General features: G+C 37.7%; 1 protein-coding gene across 3 annotated transcripts in view; it reads left to right on the top strand.

Moving 5' to 3' along the window:
• Positions 1-17,091, top strand: part of ZFYVE21 (zinc finger FYVE-type containing 21) — a 48,002-nt gene that overhangs the window by 14,035 nt on the left and 16,876 nt on the right. For all 3 annotated transcript variants that reach the window (XM_001373129.5, XM_007473506.3, XM_056811209.1), the window contains exons 2-3: positions 9,453-9,503; positions 11,014-11,182. In XM_001373129.5, coding sequence (XP_001373166.3) covers positions 9,453-9,503; positions 11,014-11,182 — 220 coding nt within the window. The remainder of the gene's footprint in view (positions 1-9,452; positions 9,504-11,013; positions 11,183-17,091) is intronic.

Below are 17,091 nucleotides of genomic sequence, written 5' to 3'. Positions count from 1 at the left end.
GCTCACCAAAAACTGTAATATTTATTTGGGAAAGGATTGGAAGGATGGGAAAAACTGGGGTAAAGTGAGGTTTGTATGGGGGTATGGAGGAGTTGAAGGGAGAGAGGGAATCTTGCTCGATGAGGCAAAGGAGAGAGATGCCCCCTGCCGAGAGGAAGCAGCAAGGGTTCAAAAAGGACTGTTTGTCATTGAATGTCTGAACTGATGTTCAGCTCCTTCTGTGCCCAGAAAAGATAGTCCACTTATCTGACTATGAATTCAAATAATATAAAGTTTAATAACCAGTTGGGATTGGAGTTTTTTCCCTTAGCTTCAGAGCTGAGGCCAGGCCCCAAAGGCTGGCAGAGGGTTTCTCCCACTCCTGTCTACTATATATCAGTCCTCGCTTTGTCTAATTCAGAATCTTAGCACACTTTTTTGTATTAGATCTAAAAATAGACCTAGCTTAAGGTTCTAGCTTCACCATAAGGTATGAGTTAAGTGCTTTCATTCTTCAATCAGGAGTTTACAACTTTATCTTCCCCTAAAATATGTCTAATTAGGGTGGAGTAATTTCCAAATTCACAGTGTGAGGTAATACCTCAGAGTTGTTTTGATTTGCATCTCTCTGATTATAAGAGATTTAGAACACTTTTTCATGTGCTTATTAATGGTTTTGATTTCTTTGACTGAAAATTGCCTATTCATGTCCCTTGCCCATTTATCAATTGGAGAATGGCTTGATTTTTTTGTACAACTCTTTGTAAATTTGAGTAATGAGACCTTTGTCAGAAGTTTTTGTTATGAAGATTGTTCCCAAGTTTGTTATTTCTCTTCTGATTTTGGTTACATTGGTTTCATTTGTACAAAAACTTTTTAATTTGATGTAGTCAAAATTATTTATTTCACATTTCGTGACGCTTTCTTTCTTTTTTTTATTAAACCCTTACCTTCTGTCTTAGAATTAATACTAGGTATTGGTTCCAAGGCAGAAGAGTGGTAAGGGATAGGCAATGGGGGTCAAGTGACTTGCCCAGGGTCACACAGCTGGGAAGTGTCTGAGGCCAGATTTGAACCTAGGACCTCCCGTCTCTAGGTCTAGCTCTCAATCCACTGAGCTACCCAGCTGCCCCCCTCGTGACTCTTTCTAAGTATTGCTTAGTTTTAAAATTTTTCCCTTCCCAAAGGTCTGACATGTATACTATTCTGTGTTCACATAATTTACTTATAGTTTCCTTCTTTATGATCAAGTCATTCACCAATTCTGAGATTATCCTGGTGTAGGGTGTGAGATGTTGATCCAAACCTAATCCCTCCCACACTGTCTTCCAATTTTCCCAGCAATTTTTATCAAATATTGGGTTTTTGTCCCCAAAGCTGTGATCTTTGGGCTTGTCATAGACTGTCTTGCTAAAGTCACTTACCCCAAGTCTATTCTACTGATTCTCCTTTCTGTCCCTTAGCCAGTACCAAATTGTTTTGATGACCACTGCTTTATAGTATAGTTTGAGATCTGGTACTGCAAGGCCACCTTCCTTTGTTTTTTTTTTTCATTATGTCCCTGGATATCCTTTATCTTTTATTCTTCCAAATGAACTTTTTATGTTTTTTTCTAATTCAGTAAAAAAGTTTTTTGGAAGTTCGATGGGTATGGCACTAAATAAATAGAAAAGTTTGGGTAGGATGGTCATTTTTATTATGTTAGCTCGTCCTACCCATGAGCAGTTAATGTTTTTCCAATTGCTCAGATCTAGTTTTAGTTGTCTGGAAAGTGTTTTGTAGTTGTGTTCATATATATAGTTCCTGTGTTTGTCTTGGCACATAGATTCCCAAGTATTTATATTGTCTAGGGTGGTTTTAAATGGAATTTCTCTTTCTAATTCCTGCTCTTGAGCTGTATTGGAGATAAATAGAAATGCTGGGGGAAACTGGGTTGCTCAGTGATTTGAGAGCCAGGCCCAGAGACGGGAGGTCCAGGGTTCAAATCTGACCTCAGACACTTCCCAGCTGTGTGACCCTGGACAAGTCACTTAACCCCCACTGCCTAGCCCTTAGCACTCTTCTGCCTTGGAACCAATACCTAGTATTAATTCTAAGACAGAAGGTAAGGGTTTTAAAATGGGGCAGCTGGGTAGCTCAGTGGATTGAGAACCAGCCCTAGAGACAGGACGTCCTAGGTTCAAATCTGGCCTCAGACACTTCCCAGCTGTGTGACCCTGGGCAAGTCACTTGACCCCCATTGCCTAGCCCTTACCACTCTTCTGCCTTGGAGCCAATACACAGTATTGACTCCAAGACGGAAGGTAAGGGTTTTTAAAAACTAAAAAAAAAAAAAGAAATGCTGATGACTTATGTGGGTTTATTTTGTGTCCTGCAAGTTTGCTAAAGTTGTTGATTATTTCCACTAGCTTTTTAGTTGATTCTCTACGATTCTTTAAGTAGACCATCATATCATCTGTAAAGAGTGATAGCTTGATCTCCTCATTGCCAATTTTAATGCCTTCAATTTCTTTTTCTTCTCTACTTGCTACTGCTAATGTCTTCTAGTACAATGTTAAATAATAGTGGTAATAATGGACATCCTTTTTTCACTCCTGATCTTACTGGGAAGGCTTCCCAGTTTATTGCCATTGCAGATGATGTTTGCTGATGGCTTTAGATATATGCTGTTTTTTATTTTTAGGAAAGATCCTTCTATTCCTAAGCTTTTTAGTGTTTTGAATAGGAATGAGTGTTGTATTTTGTCAAAGGCTCTTTCTGCATCTATTGAGATAATCAGGTGATTTTTGTTGGTTTGCTTGTTAATGTGGTTATGTGGATGGTTTTCCTAATATTGAACCATCCTTGCATTCCTGGTATGAATCCTACCTTGTCATAGTGAATAACCCTAGTGATCACTTGCTGGAGCCTTTTTGCTAGTATCCTATTTAAGATTTTTGCATCTATATTCATTAAGGAGTATGGTCTATAGTTTTCTTTCTCTGTTTTTGACTTGCCTGATTTTGGAATCAGTACCATATTTGTGTCATAAAAGGAATTTGCTTTTTTGCTTATTTGCTTATTCTGTCAAATAGTTTGTATTGTATTGGGATTAGTTGTTCTTTGAATGTTTGATAGACTTCATTTGTGAATCCATCTGGACCTGAGGATTTTTTTCTTAAGGAGTTCTTTGATGGCTTGTTCAATTTCTCTTCCTGATAGGAGGTTGTTTAGGTAGTCTATTTCTTCCTATGTTAGTCTAGGCAATTTATATTTTTATAAATATTCATCATATCACATAGATTGCCATATAATTGGACATAATAATGGTTGCTTTAATTTCCTATTCATTAGATGTGAGGTCTCCTTTTTTCCTCTTGGATACTGTCACTTTGGTTTTCTTCTTATCTTTCTTTAATTAGATTGACTAGTACTTTGTCTATTTTATTTGTTTTTTCAAAGTACCAGCTTCTAGTTTTATTTATTAAATCAATAGTTCTTTGACTTTCAATTTTATTAATTTCTCCTTTGATTTTTAGGATCTCTAATTTAGTCTTCATCTGAGGATTTTTAATTTGTTCACTTTCTAGTTTTTTAATTTGTATGTGCAATTCATTGACCCCTGCCCTCCCTAATTTGTTAATATATGAACTAATTTCCCCCTGAGTCCTGCTTTGGCTGAATCCCATAGATTTTTGAAAGGATGTCTCATCATTGTCATTTTCTTCAATGAAATTATTGTTTCTATGATTTGTTCTTTAACTAACCAGTTTTGGGGGATCATATTGTTTAATTTCCAATTAATTTTTTATTTACCTCTCCATGCACCCTTACTAATTATTATTTTCATTGCATTGTGATCTGAGAAGGTTGTAGTTATTATTTCTGCTCTCTTGCACTTGTTTGCAATGTTTGTATGCCCTAATAAATACATGGTCAATTTTTGTGAATGTACCATGTGCTGCTGAAAAGAAGGTATATTCCTTTTTGTCCCTATTTATTTTTCTCCACATATCTACTAACTCTAATTTTTCCAAGATTTCATTCACTTTTCTTACCTCTTTGTTATTTATTTTTTGGTTTGATTTGTCTAGGTCAGATAGAGGAAGATTCAGGTCTCCCACTAGTATAGTTTTTCTATCTCATCCTTGAGGTCCACTAGTTTCTCCTTTAGAAATTTGTATACTATGCCATTTGATGCATACCTGTTGAATACTGATATTTCCTCATTGTCTATACTGCCTTTTATCAGGATGTAATTACCTTCCCTATCTCATTTGACTAGATGTATTTTTACTTTGGCTTTGTCAGATATCATGATTGAGACTCCTACCTTTTTATCAGTTGATGCCCAATAGATTTGGCTTCATCATCTTACTTTTACCCTATGCGTGTCTACCTTCCTTATGTGTGTTTCTTGTAGACAGTATATGTTAGGGTTTTGGTTTCTAATGCACTCTGATATTCACTTGCGTTTTATGAGTTAGTTCATTCCATTCACATTCAGAGTTATGATTATCAGCAGTGTATTTCCCAGCATTTTGTTTCCAATCCTAGTCCTGCCTTTTCTTCTTCCACTATTTTTTCCTTCTGCACCAGTGTTTTGTTTTTAATCAATCCCCCTAATTCCCGCCCTTATTTTACATCCCTTTCTACCCTTCTCCCTTCTTATTCCCCTCTTATTTTCTTTGACAGTCTTTAAACTCTCCTCCCACCCTCTCTCCCTTTTACTGCTTCCCTCCCCACCAATCCATTTGTTACCCTTCTAATTTTCTATATGGCACAAATCAATTCTCTACCCCAATGTATTTGCTTGTTCTTCCCTCTTTGAGTCAATTTCAGTGCACTTAAGAATTGAGTATTTCCTCTCTCCAACCACTTTACCCTTCCAGTGTATTGATGTTCTCCCTCCTCCTGCCATGTGCTTCTTTGTGATATAAATTTACCCGATTTTGTTTCTTTTCCCATTTCTTTTAGTATTAACATCTTTTTTTTAGCACTAGTTGTGTGTATACACACATACACAAACACACACACACATATATATATGTATTAATGCATACAGATATCTACATACATATTTATGTCTTGGCATTTTATCCTCTACAGTTTTTCACTGTTCCCTCTAAGTATAATCCTTCTAACTACCCAGGTGATAATAACAATTTTTAAGAGTTACATATCATTTTAACTTATTAATAACTCTCTTAAAAAAGTGTTTTTCTTTTTTGTTTTGTTTTTCTTTTTTCCCCTCTTTTTTTTTTAAACCCTTACCTTCTGTCTTGGAGTCAATACTGTGTATTAGCTCCAAGGCAGAAGAGTGGTAAGGGCTAGGCAATGGGGGTCAAGTGACTTGCCCAGGGTCACACAGCTGGGAAGTGTCTGAGGCCAGATCTGAACTTAGGACCTCCCATCTCTAGGCCTGGTTCTCAATCCACTGAGCTACCCAGCTGCCCCCTTCCCTCTTTTTTAATTACCTTTTGGATGATTCTCTTGAGTTCTGTGTTTGGGCATCATTTTCTGTTCAGATTTGGTCTGTTCTTTACAAAGGCTTGGAATTCTTCTGTTTTGTTAAATGACCATACTTTCCCCTTTAAGAATATAGTCAGTTTTGCTGGTTTGTTGATTCTTGGTTGTAGACAAAGTTCCCTTGCTTTCTGCAATATCATATTCCATGCCTTTCAGTCCTTCAGTGTAGATACAGTCAGATCCTATGTTATCCTCAGTGTGATTCCATGTTAGCTGAATCTTAGCAGCTTGTAATATTTTTTCCTTGGTCTGATAGTTCTTGAATTTGGCTATAACATTCCTGGGTGTTGTCAGTTGGGGATTAAGTACCCGAAGTGATCTGTGGATTCTTTCAATCTCCACTTTTCCCTCTTGTTCTAGAATATCAGGACAGTTTTCTTGGATAATTTCCTATAGGATGATGTCCAGCCTTTTTCTTTTGTCATGGTCTTCCAATAGACCAATGATTCTTAAGTTGTTTCTCCTGAAACGATTTTCTAAATCTTCTGTTTTGTGAATGAGGTGCTTCATATTTTCCTCAATTTTTTCATTCTTTTGATTTTGTTTTATAGTGTCCTGCTGCCTTGTGAAGTCACTTGCTTCTAATTGTTGTATTCTGGTTTTTAAAGACTGGGTTTCATCCCAGGCTTTTTGGTCATCCTTCTGATCTTTCATCTCCTTTGCCTCATTTTCATGCTGATTAATTTTGGCTTTCAAGACACTGTTTTCTGTTTCCAGATGAATTATCTTGCTTTTTAAGTTCTTTTCCCAGTTGTTTTCAGCCTCTCTTGATTGTATTTTGAATTGTATTTTGAGTTCTTCTTAAGCCTGTATCCAATTTGCTGAAGTTTATTTATTTATTTATTTGCTTGCTGTTCCTTCATCCTTATCTGTTCCATTTTTTGTTGTTGTTCACTGCCTGGATAGAAGTTGTCGATTGTAAATTTTTTCTTTTTCTGTTGTTTGCTCATCTTTACCCCTTCTTTACTTCCTGTAGTTGCCTGCACTTTTGCTCCTCTCATTTTGTGTTGCATCTTTGGTTTTGGGCTTTTCTGTCAGCCTTCCCCTTTGAGCTTAGTCAGCAAATCTCTCAGCCCAGTCTGTGGGGGGAGGGGTGTTGGAGCTAGAGCTTCCCTGCCCTCTGAAAGCTTTGATGAGATTAAGCCCAGATGATTTGCAGAGCTGGATGTGCCCTGAGGCCAAAACCTTGGGAAAGGGGTGGGGTGGGGGGGCAATATGGAGTGTCTCTGCTGCTGCAACTAGGCTGCCTGCTCTGCTCTTCTCCAACTGCTTCCCCACTGCCTGTGTTAGATACTCTGAGCCTGGCACAGCTTTGTCCTCAAGGTACTCCCTCCAGACCAGCACCCTTGTTCGCCCAGAGGTTCCAGCTACTGCTGGAGGCTCAGTGCTCTAGGTGGGGAAGGGGTCCTGGGACCTTCCTTCTTCCTTCCCCTTAAATCTGAGTGTTCTCAAATTCAGGTTTTTGGTGAGCATACCTATTAAGTTGAGTCCAGCAGGAGGGTTCCTTGGCTGTGTCCTGTTGTTAGGTTTGATTTTTAGTCCCCTAGGAGCATTTAATTTGTAATCAGTAAGGAAGGGTTTTCAAAGGTCTGAACTTTCTCTGCCTCTATGCTGCCATCTTGACTTCGCCCCCCATATATGGATGTTCCTTAAGATTTTTGCATTGCATTGATCAGTTTTTATAGCTTCCAAAGTTGTTTGTTTTTACATTGTGGTTTTTGTTCTACACATTGTACTCCTTTTTCTACTCATTCTTTGTTAGCTTATAAAAGTATTCATAACTGTTCATTTTGATAATATTGATATAATAGTATAAATTTCTTTTCTTGTTCTGTTCATTCTCTATCAGTTTATATATCTATATCCGTTCAGAATTGTCTATTTCCTCATTTCGTTTAGCACAATGGTATTTCATTACATTATAGTCTTCACATTTTGCAGATGAGAAAACCAAGACACAGAGAGGTTAAATGATTTGTCCATAGTCATACAAGTAGTAAGCATCAGAGGTTGGATTTGAATCAAAGTCCTCTGATTTCAAAGCTGGTGCTTTTTCTATTGTTACCATGCTATAGTAGAAGATCTCAGTTACCTACCTAAATTGTGTTGTATGGAAAGCATTTTACAAACAAGATAGCACATAAGTGAGAAATTGTCAATATTAGAAATACTTCTGACTACATCTCAGAATCATAGATTTAGAGCTAGAAAAGATCTTAGAATACACTGAATCCAATCCTTCATATTTTACAGATGGAAGAAACTGAGGCTCAGAGGTTCAGTGACTTTTTCACACATATATAAATAGTAAATATCTAAGGAAGGATTTGACCATCTGTACAGTAAACTTTCCACTCTCTCTTCCTTTGCAATTCTTTCTCCTATCAATCCATCAATTATCCTTAGAAAATCTACTCATGTTGGAAACTTTTCTGAAGATCCTTTAATATACTATGAATGTTGGTGCATAATTTAGACTGACCTAGCTTGTATTCCTCATTCTTGCTACATGACTGGCTCAATTTCTTTTCTGTCCATACAAACGTTATCATTTTTCAAATGTAGATTATTATCCCTAATAATAAAATTCTTCAAAGTTGAATGACCATAAGGGGTTCAGGATGCTCCTATTTGTTAGTAACAGGACTGGATGGACTGTGATTTCATTGTATATTCCCAGTGAGGAAATTCTTTCTCTTCATGCTGATTGCAACTGTTATGTAATTTATACTCCTATCATTGAGTGAAGAACTCAAGACAATACCAGCAGTAATATGTGTTACCGGAGGTCAAATTTTCCAGAATCTGAGCCTGGCTTTCCATCAGCTAAACCATTTTGTGAGAGATATTTCTTAATTTAGAACATTTAAAGAATCATTCTTTTCTTGATATTTTTAGTGATTAATATTAGTCAGTAAGCATTTACTAAGCACTACTATGTGCCAGGCACAGAGATAACAACTTATCCATAGATTAGGAAATATATTTATGTGATTGCTGTCATGATATCAAAATACATACCACAATTGAATTTTAGGTTCCATTAACAAACTTGTTCAAAACGTACCACCTTAAAGTAGAATGGAAGCTAGCAAATGTTTTCAAATAAGTGTATCTCCTATAATTTTTTATGAATTTGATTTCAGTGGAATACGGTACTCCATCAGAAATTATAAGAACTGAAAGCTTTCAATTTTTATCAACTATTCTGATTTTGAAGGAATTTTTATTGTCTAAAAAATTCTAGTTAAAGAAGACTTTAAGGATTCAGCTCTTGACTGATATTCTCTCTTATCTCCAAATAGGTCTTGGCCAAAGACATGGATACTTCACACAAAACCATCTAATATGTTATTTGAGTTAATTATTCTATAGCTACTTTCAAACTATAAATTTGGGACTAGTTTAGACTTAATGTCAGGAAGAACTTTCCACTAATTTGGTGTTAAGCTGTTCAGTTATACAACTCTTCTTGGAGTTTTCTTGGCCAGGATAATGAAGTGGCTTGCCATGTCCTTCTGAACTGGATCCTATGGAGCCTTTTTTGTCAGGCAACCAGAGGTTAAGTGATTTGCCCAGGAAGTATCTGAGGCTAGATTTGAACTCAGGTTTTCCTGTATAGCACTATCTCCACTGAGCCATGTAGCTGTCCTTCCTAAGCCTTTTTAATACCTTTTTTGGCTAATGGATTTAAGACTTGTTATTGTAGATAATTTTGTTAAAGTCATGCATACAATGGACCCTAATTTATTAATCTTACTGTGTCTTAAAGGCATGCTCTGAGCAGCAGGGATTGTCACTGGAGGGAACCCTTTTGCCGAAGTCATTTAGCTGAGATGAAACTGAGAGAAAAAGCCTGTTATCTTGAACTAGTTTTCCTGCTCTCTACCCTCATAGTATTGAGTACAACACTCTGGGATCAGTCCTATAATGTTTTTTTAATATCTCGTCTTCTTCTCTCTTAGTGCCCAAGATGTATGCAGTGTGACATCAAGTTTGACTTCATAACCAGAAAGGTAAGGTAGTATTAGGAAACTGAGATATCAGGGAAAGGGAACTCTGAGGGAGTGATGTATTTTTAGTGGAGGATTATTTCACTTGCCCTTAAAATTCTTTAGTGAAGCCTTTGGGCCAAATACTATAGTAGGTAAATTAAGAATATGTCTTGCTGGGTTAGCTCACATTTCAACTATTCAGGGTTATAAGAGTCAATTCTGGATCCTTAGAGTAAAAAGAAGTTATTACAGAATTAACCAGTGCTGGCCCTCTATGTAGGAAAGATATCTTATTTGTCATTCAGTCAATAGGTGCCTCTTATGTGTGAAGCACTGTGCTAAGAGTTGAAGATACAAAGAAAAGAGTTGCTGCTTTCAAGGGGCTCATAGTCTTACATTTTAAATTTCATTTTTTATTTACTTATGGGAGTAAGCATGAAATGCTGTTCTTTTTAAAACAGTATTACCACTTATTTCTTCTTCATTGGGTTCTGCACCTTTTAGCTAAACCTTGAACTTCAAGTAGGTCTTGAGCAAAGGGCTCTATGTTTTGAGGCAGTGGATCTGGATTTGAATACTGGCTTGCTCCTTGCTTAAAGACCTTAAGAGTCTTTTCCTCTTCTTTGATTCTCAGTTTTGTCATCTGTAAAATGAAAATGCTTGAAATCATGTTATATTCAAAATAATAACAAAAGGTATTCATCTGGGTCATCTCTGTAGCCATGAGGGACCAGGAGGCAGAGGTTAGGATTTGGACTAATGGGAAAGAATTACAGAGAGGCAGGTATGGATTCAATACAAGGAAGAATCTTTAGAACTGTCCAATGATGAAAAAGCCTTTTTCATGAAATACTGAGTTCCCTATCACTAGAAGTATTTTGAACAGAGGGAAAACAACCACTTGTCACGATTGTTGTTGAGTGGTTTCCATACAGGGCAGAAGATGGGCTTGACTTTTAAGGTCCCTTCATCTCTGAGGTTTTGTGATTGAAATTGTGAAAGTCATCTACTCTGGATACTGCTTACTACACATAGGAGAGCATACTACATTTTTAAGAGTTTTTGTACAACTTTGGAGCAAGAATGGAACTTAGTGATAATCTATCTAGTCCAGCCCATTCATTATTCATTCCATAGCTGAGAAATCAAAGGCCATTTGAGGGAAATAAATTGTCAGAGGCCATAATGATAGTGAGCAGCAAAGCCAGAACAAAACAAGGACTTAGAATGTCTTGCTTGCCTAAGCATAATTGGTTTGGGGCACTCATTAATTTTAATTTTTATGACTGCCTGACTAGCTTCTTTTATCCCAAGTTTGATTTTTAAGAGGTAGCTTTTATTTTTATATAGCCATTTGGATAGCTGATAACAAGCAGATAAGCATTGATGGTATTTCCAACATTTGGTCCTCAGTGATTTAAATTTTGCTGCCTTTTTCTCTCTCCATTTCCCCCATATTTTCATGCTTTGACTCCCCTCCCCTCCCTAAATATTCCTTGCCAATAACCAAGTTCTTCGGTTCGTTGCCCAGCACCATTGTCGCCGCTGTGGGAAGTGCTTCTGTGATAAATGCTGCAGCAAGAAAGTCCCCTTGCCTCGGATGTGCTTTGTGGACCCTGTACGACAGTGTGCAGAGTGTGTGCTCGTGTCTCAGAAAGAAATGGAGTTTTATGATAAGCAACTCAAGGTGCTTATGAATGGTAAGTCTTATTTGGTGGCTGGTCTGAATGGTTTGAATTCTTAGTCTTATTAAAACAATGACAGTAGTGTCTACAAGTTTTATATATTTCTTTTTCTTATACTTCCTTCTCACATTTTTTTTTATTTCTGTGCTTTTCTAAAAAGCAAAAATTCCCTCTTCAAAAAATCATGTCTTAATTTTATTGCTTTTGCACCTGGAGCAGATTAAAACAAGATCCTATCATAATATTATCTGTTACAAAAGAGTTCTTTTCTTAGATATGTAAAAAATCCTGCCGCCGCCGCCCCCCCCCCCCCCCAATCACCTTTGGCTACAGCAAATACCCCTTGAAACTTGGACTCGGCACTGAGGGCTCCAACTTCTTTCCTCATTTTGAATGAGTCACCAAGTCTCACGGAGTGAGCAGTTATCAGTGAGTTATTATCTACATTGTAGATCCATTTTCTCCTAAATGTGTTTCTCTTCCAGACGTTCTTATTTCTACCTCCATCCTTCTTGTTTCTCAGGTCAGTTCACATCCATGTCATCTTCAGCTTTTCATTCTTCTTTTTATTTCCCTAGAACATCTTAATTATATATGTTTGGCCTCTAGTTCAGGTCCATATCATCTCAGCTATTGAAATAATAGCCTCCTAATTGATTTCCCTGCTTTAATCCATTCTCCATCCATCTGCTAAAGGGATTTTTCTAAAGCCATGATCTGAATGTGCCACTATCCCCCAAAGTAAACTATTGATGCTGTAAGGGGTGAAAATAAGTTAAAGTAGAGAAATGAGAAAAGAGGTCAGAGTTAGAAATCTAGCTCAATGAGCTAGACTATATGCTCCATCCCTGGCTTTACTTGTTTAGGGCTCCAGAAGCTCCAGCCAGAGGGCCTAGGGGTCAATTAAACAAGGGTTTTAGCCATGAGGCCTTCTCTAAGACTAGGGGGACTTCTGGAGGCTAGTACCTTTCAGAAAAAGCCAGGAAAGGAGTCAGTCTTTTTCACTCACCCACATGGTAGTTCTAAATGAAAAATCCAAGAATATTCTGAGGTCCCAAGATGGAGCTCCTTCAAGATCAAATTGAAGGCTAAAGACCTCCTCACAGGAAGTTCTTGCCAGTTTTAAAGACCATTCCTTTTGTCACTTCCTGTGTCTTCCTTGTATTTTATGTGGACCAATTACAGCTAAAGCTTTGCTTAGGACTCCCCAGGGAACAGTCAAAAAAAAAAACAGTCAATGAATCAATTCTGATTCATCACTTCCACGTGGGTCACAGACCTTCCCATACTTAAGGATAAGTGGGGTGTTTACACTTCTGGTGATTAAATCTAAAAATGGGCAGGGGATAATTAATCCCATCTTCACAATGCTAGTGTAATTTTGGGGGGGGGGGGACTCACACTCCTTAGATGGAGAAATGAGGGTTGAAGGCAGAAAGGAAAAGGTTGATGAAAATGGCTTCCCTCACTACTCCCTCCAGGAGTCCCTGAATTACTTGAGGGAGACAAAATGGAGATCTCTCTTCAGTGAAGACTTGCCCCTTGATGGCTGTGCCAGCTCTCAAAGTTGTTGGGGAAGTTTTCTCGACAAGGTCAGGTATGATGGACCTCAATCCAGATATGCGCTGCTTTAGGGTGTTCACAAGCCCCAAGTCTTCTTGAAAACTGGTAATAAGATGAAGTCTGCCAATGGGCTTACTCTCTAGATATAAATAAATATAAATGCCCATCTGACTGCTTGTTAGATTTAATTGTTGATTGGGGCAAAGGGTTGAGGTTAGAGGGGTTCAGGTTGCCCTAAATCTTTCTAAATAAAACTCATTACAGAAGTACAAGGTTTTCTTGTACCCTGGGGAGAGGTAGAAATTTGAGTCCAGTATCTCAATAGTCCATAGAATGAAAGTCTTTGAAAAAAATTAGATTTTCTTGACAGGAACCAAAGATGTTTAAACAGGAATCCTTGATGTTACAATTTCTGTCAGTGACAGAAATCTCCTCAAGTGTCTTGAAAAAGGCCCTGAGAAACAGCTCATTCTTCCATTCTTTTCTTTGTCTCAGCCCTCAAGACCCTCCTCTCCAGGAGAATTTTCCAGAAGTCCTTGTTCAGTTCTCAACTGTTGTTCTTGCCTTATGCAACTTATGTCAATCCTCAACATTCCATTTGTCCCCCAACAGCTCTCTTTCCTACTCCCCATCATTACTCTAGTATCAAATTTCATTGTTATCCTAAGGTTTGTAATTTCTACAATTATTAGTAGAGTAGCATATATATATATATATATATATATATATATATATATATATATATATATATATATATATATATAAAATGTAGCATGGGGAGGTATGTCCCCAAATTTTGTACAGATGGGGCTGCGTGATAAAAAAAAAGTTTGGGAATCAGTGTCCCAGGTCAGAGATTTCAAATAAGCAGCCCATAACACTCCCTAGTATAGCCCAAACCAGATTAAAATGTAATAGGAAATATTTAACAAAATAAATGGAAATTTAATAAAACATAGACAGTGTTAATAGGTGATTTTTCTAAGGCAATATGAACCCACAGGGGTTATGTGTAGTTTAATAGTCTATTTTCTATTTGAGTTTTATACCAGTGTTTAGAGGGGACCTATAAATCAATCATTCCTTTAGTCATGGATGTAGGGGGTGGGGCAGGGTCAAGATGATGGCTTAGGAGCAGCAAAAGCCAAAACTTCTGACTATCCTTCCATACTCATCTTTAAAAAGTTCTTCAAAAAAGACACAAATCTAAACCCAACAAGAAGACAGCCACAGGACTCTCCTGTTGAACACAACTAGAAAGGGCAGATTAACATGGCAGGTCAGCTCAACCAGTCTAATCCAGTATCCCAGCAGGAGAGAGAAGACTGAATGAAGATTAGTCCCTCCAGGGCAGAGCAGCTCAAACACTGTTCCAGGAGACCAACTAAAGTTTGGGGGGGGGGGGGGTTACAGCCCGGGGATAAGTTAAAAAAAAAGACAACAATCGACAGCTTCTACAGGAATAAAGACCAAAGAAAAAAACCAACAGAAGATGATAGAATCTAAGGGACTTTAAGCAAAACCTAAAAAAATCCAGGGAATTAGACTTGGGCTCTGGAAGAGCTCAGAAAGAAAATCAAATAATACAGATTGACAAAAAATGGGAAGAGGAAAACAACAGCTTAAAAAGCAAAATAGGTCATCTGGGTACAGAGGCACATGAATTAAAACAAGAAAATAGTGTCTTGAAAGCCAGAATTGACCAACTAGAAAGTGAAACAAAAAAGTCAACAGATGAAAAGACTGACTTGAAAAGAAGAATGGACTAATTAGAAAATGAGGATCAAAAGGCCATGGAAGAAATTCAGTCTTTAAAAATGAGAATTGGACAGTTAGAAGCTAATGACTTCACAGGACATCAAGAAACAATACAACAAAATCAAAAGAAATGAAAAAATAGAAGAAAATATTAAATACCTCATTGAAAAAAACATCTAACCTGGAAAATAGATCCAAGAGTGACAATTTAAGAATTATTTGGGCTACCCGAAAGTCATGACCAAGAAAAAGGCCTAGATATCATACTACAGGAAATTATCCAAGAAAACTGCCCTGATATTCTTGAACAGGAGGGTAGAATGGATATTGAAAGACTCCACAGATGATCTCCTGCATTAAATCCCCAAATGACAACTCTCAGAAATGATTATAGCCAAGTTCAAGAGCTCCCAGGCCAAAAGAAAATGCTACAAGTAGCTAGAAAAAAAAAGTTTAGATATCATGGGGCCCAAGTCAGGATCACACAGGATCTGGCAGCCTCCACATTAAATGACTGGAAGGTTTAGAAGATGATATTCTGGAAGGCAAGAGAACCAAGAATCAACTACCCAGAAAAACTAACTATAGTCTTTCAGGGGAAAGTATGGTCATTTAATAAAATAGAATATTTCCTTCAGTTATAGAACATTTAGGGACTACCAGGTACAGATGGCAATGTGCTCAAGTACACACACATACATACCCCCCCACACACACACATGCTAATGGTAATATAGAACTAATTGTTCCTTCAAGCTACCTGGGGTGGCCTTTTCCTTTGATCTACATCTGTTGTTTTGGCAGATTCTAATCTCTACTGCCTTGGCACCTGCACCATTTCTCATAGGATGACAGCTCTAGAACTGGAAGGGTCCCAAGGGACCATCTGGTCCAACACCCTTATTTTACATCTGAGGAAACTGAAGCCCAGAGAGGTATCATTTCTTCCTAAGGTCATATAAGGAGTATATAAGGTGGGACTTAAACCAAACTCTTCTGACATCAACAGCTGCTGGTGCATTAAAAGCTATAGCTGTTACATATGACCAAAAATACAACCAAAGAGAGCAATGGGACCTGTGTAAGGATCAAATTCAGCACAACTGGCAAATGATTACGCAAAGATGGGGGAAACCAGCATAGATTCCTTTCATCCGGTCAACAATAGACATAATGAATCAGTAGGAACCCCCTATGTAGGACCACTGCTGTCACAAAATTAAACAATATCAAAGTGACTTGTATCCTAAGTAATGTGCATGCCACTGAAGGTTTTTGTTTTTAAAAACCTTTCCCTTCTGCCTTAGCACCAACAATGAATATGAATTCGAAAGCAGAAAAATGCTGAGGGCTGGGCAGTGGGGAGTTAAGTGGCTTGCCCAGGGTCATACAGCTAGGAAGTGTCTGAAGTCATATTTGAACCCAGGACTTCCATCTCCAGGCCTGGTTCTCCATCTACTGAGCCACCTAGTTGCCCTCACAAAGGTTTAAAAAAAAACCTTTACTATGCACTTAAACTTGGAATAACAACAAAACTAGAGGGAAAAAAAACTATTTACACTGATACACTGTGTCGACAACAGCTGAAGTTGTTGCTTCTACCTTGTTTTCTCTGTTTCCCCAGCAGCAGTTTTTATGTAGATTTTGGACTTTACATAAGGTTTCTCTTTCTGCTATGCCAAGCTTCCTTTGGCTTTTTTTTTTAGATGCTTTCATTGTTGCTGGGATTGCCAGATTTTTTTTTTTAACTTCTAGATCAGATCTGATTTGGAGAATTCTGGAAAGCTAATCTCTAAATAAGGAAGATTTAACTACTACTTGTACATAATCTATACTTTTTGCCAGGGATAGTGAAAATTAGAAACTTCTCTTAATTGTGTGTGGCACCCTCCATGTATATGAACACACACACACCACACACACCAACTCAACTAAAGCTTTTGGGACACCATGTATTATGTATGTATGATTTTGTGTAGTATGTTTTACTTGAATATTCGTGGCTATTCTTTCATTTGAACTTACAAAGTGTCTCTGATGTCCATTACAAAAGCATATTGTGTCAAGGAAGTTTATCCCCTCCCCCTCCTGAGGAATTTTACCTGTCTATCAAACATTTCTGACATACCACAGTTTAACCTGACCACGAGGTCAGGTTACTTATAGGAACTTTGTCTACCCTTCCAATAAACTTTATAAAATATATATCTGGGTAGAAATATTTATTTTAATTCTTACAGTTGGGAACCACTTTGGTTTAAAAAACGAACCTTTATTTTTCTTCCGAGAGAAGTTTTGAGTCCTAGGGAAAGCTTAGAAGCCACTTCAGTTTGCTAGCCTGCTTTCATATGCAAAAGGAATCTTGGCAGAGAGAGGGAACAGGCTGCTGTTTTTCTGGGATTGGATCACATTGGATTGGTGAGGAAAGCTCCTTCCCTGGTGGCATCACCCCCTACCCCACCTTTTTTTTTCCTTTTCTTCCCTTTCAGCTTGAATAGGGGTGAAAGGGCCTTTTTGTCTATACAGAATCGGGTGGGTTTGGGGACTCAACAGGAACTCCTGCTCTTTTATTTTCCACAGCAGACAAGGTCCTGGAGTTCCTT

Source organism: Monodelphis domestica, chromosome 1 (assembly GCF_027887165.1).
Source record: "Monodelphis domestica isolate mMonDom1 chromosome 1, mMonDom1.pri, whole genome shotgun sequence".
Taxonomy (NCBI): Eukaryota; Metazoa; Chordata; class Mammalia; order Didelphimorphia; family Didelphidae; genus Monodelphis; species Monodelphis domestica.
Note: the sequence above shows the minus strand (reverse complement) of the source record. Positions and strands in the feature narration are given on the sequence as shown.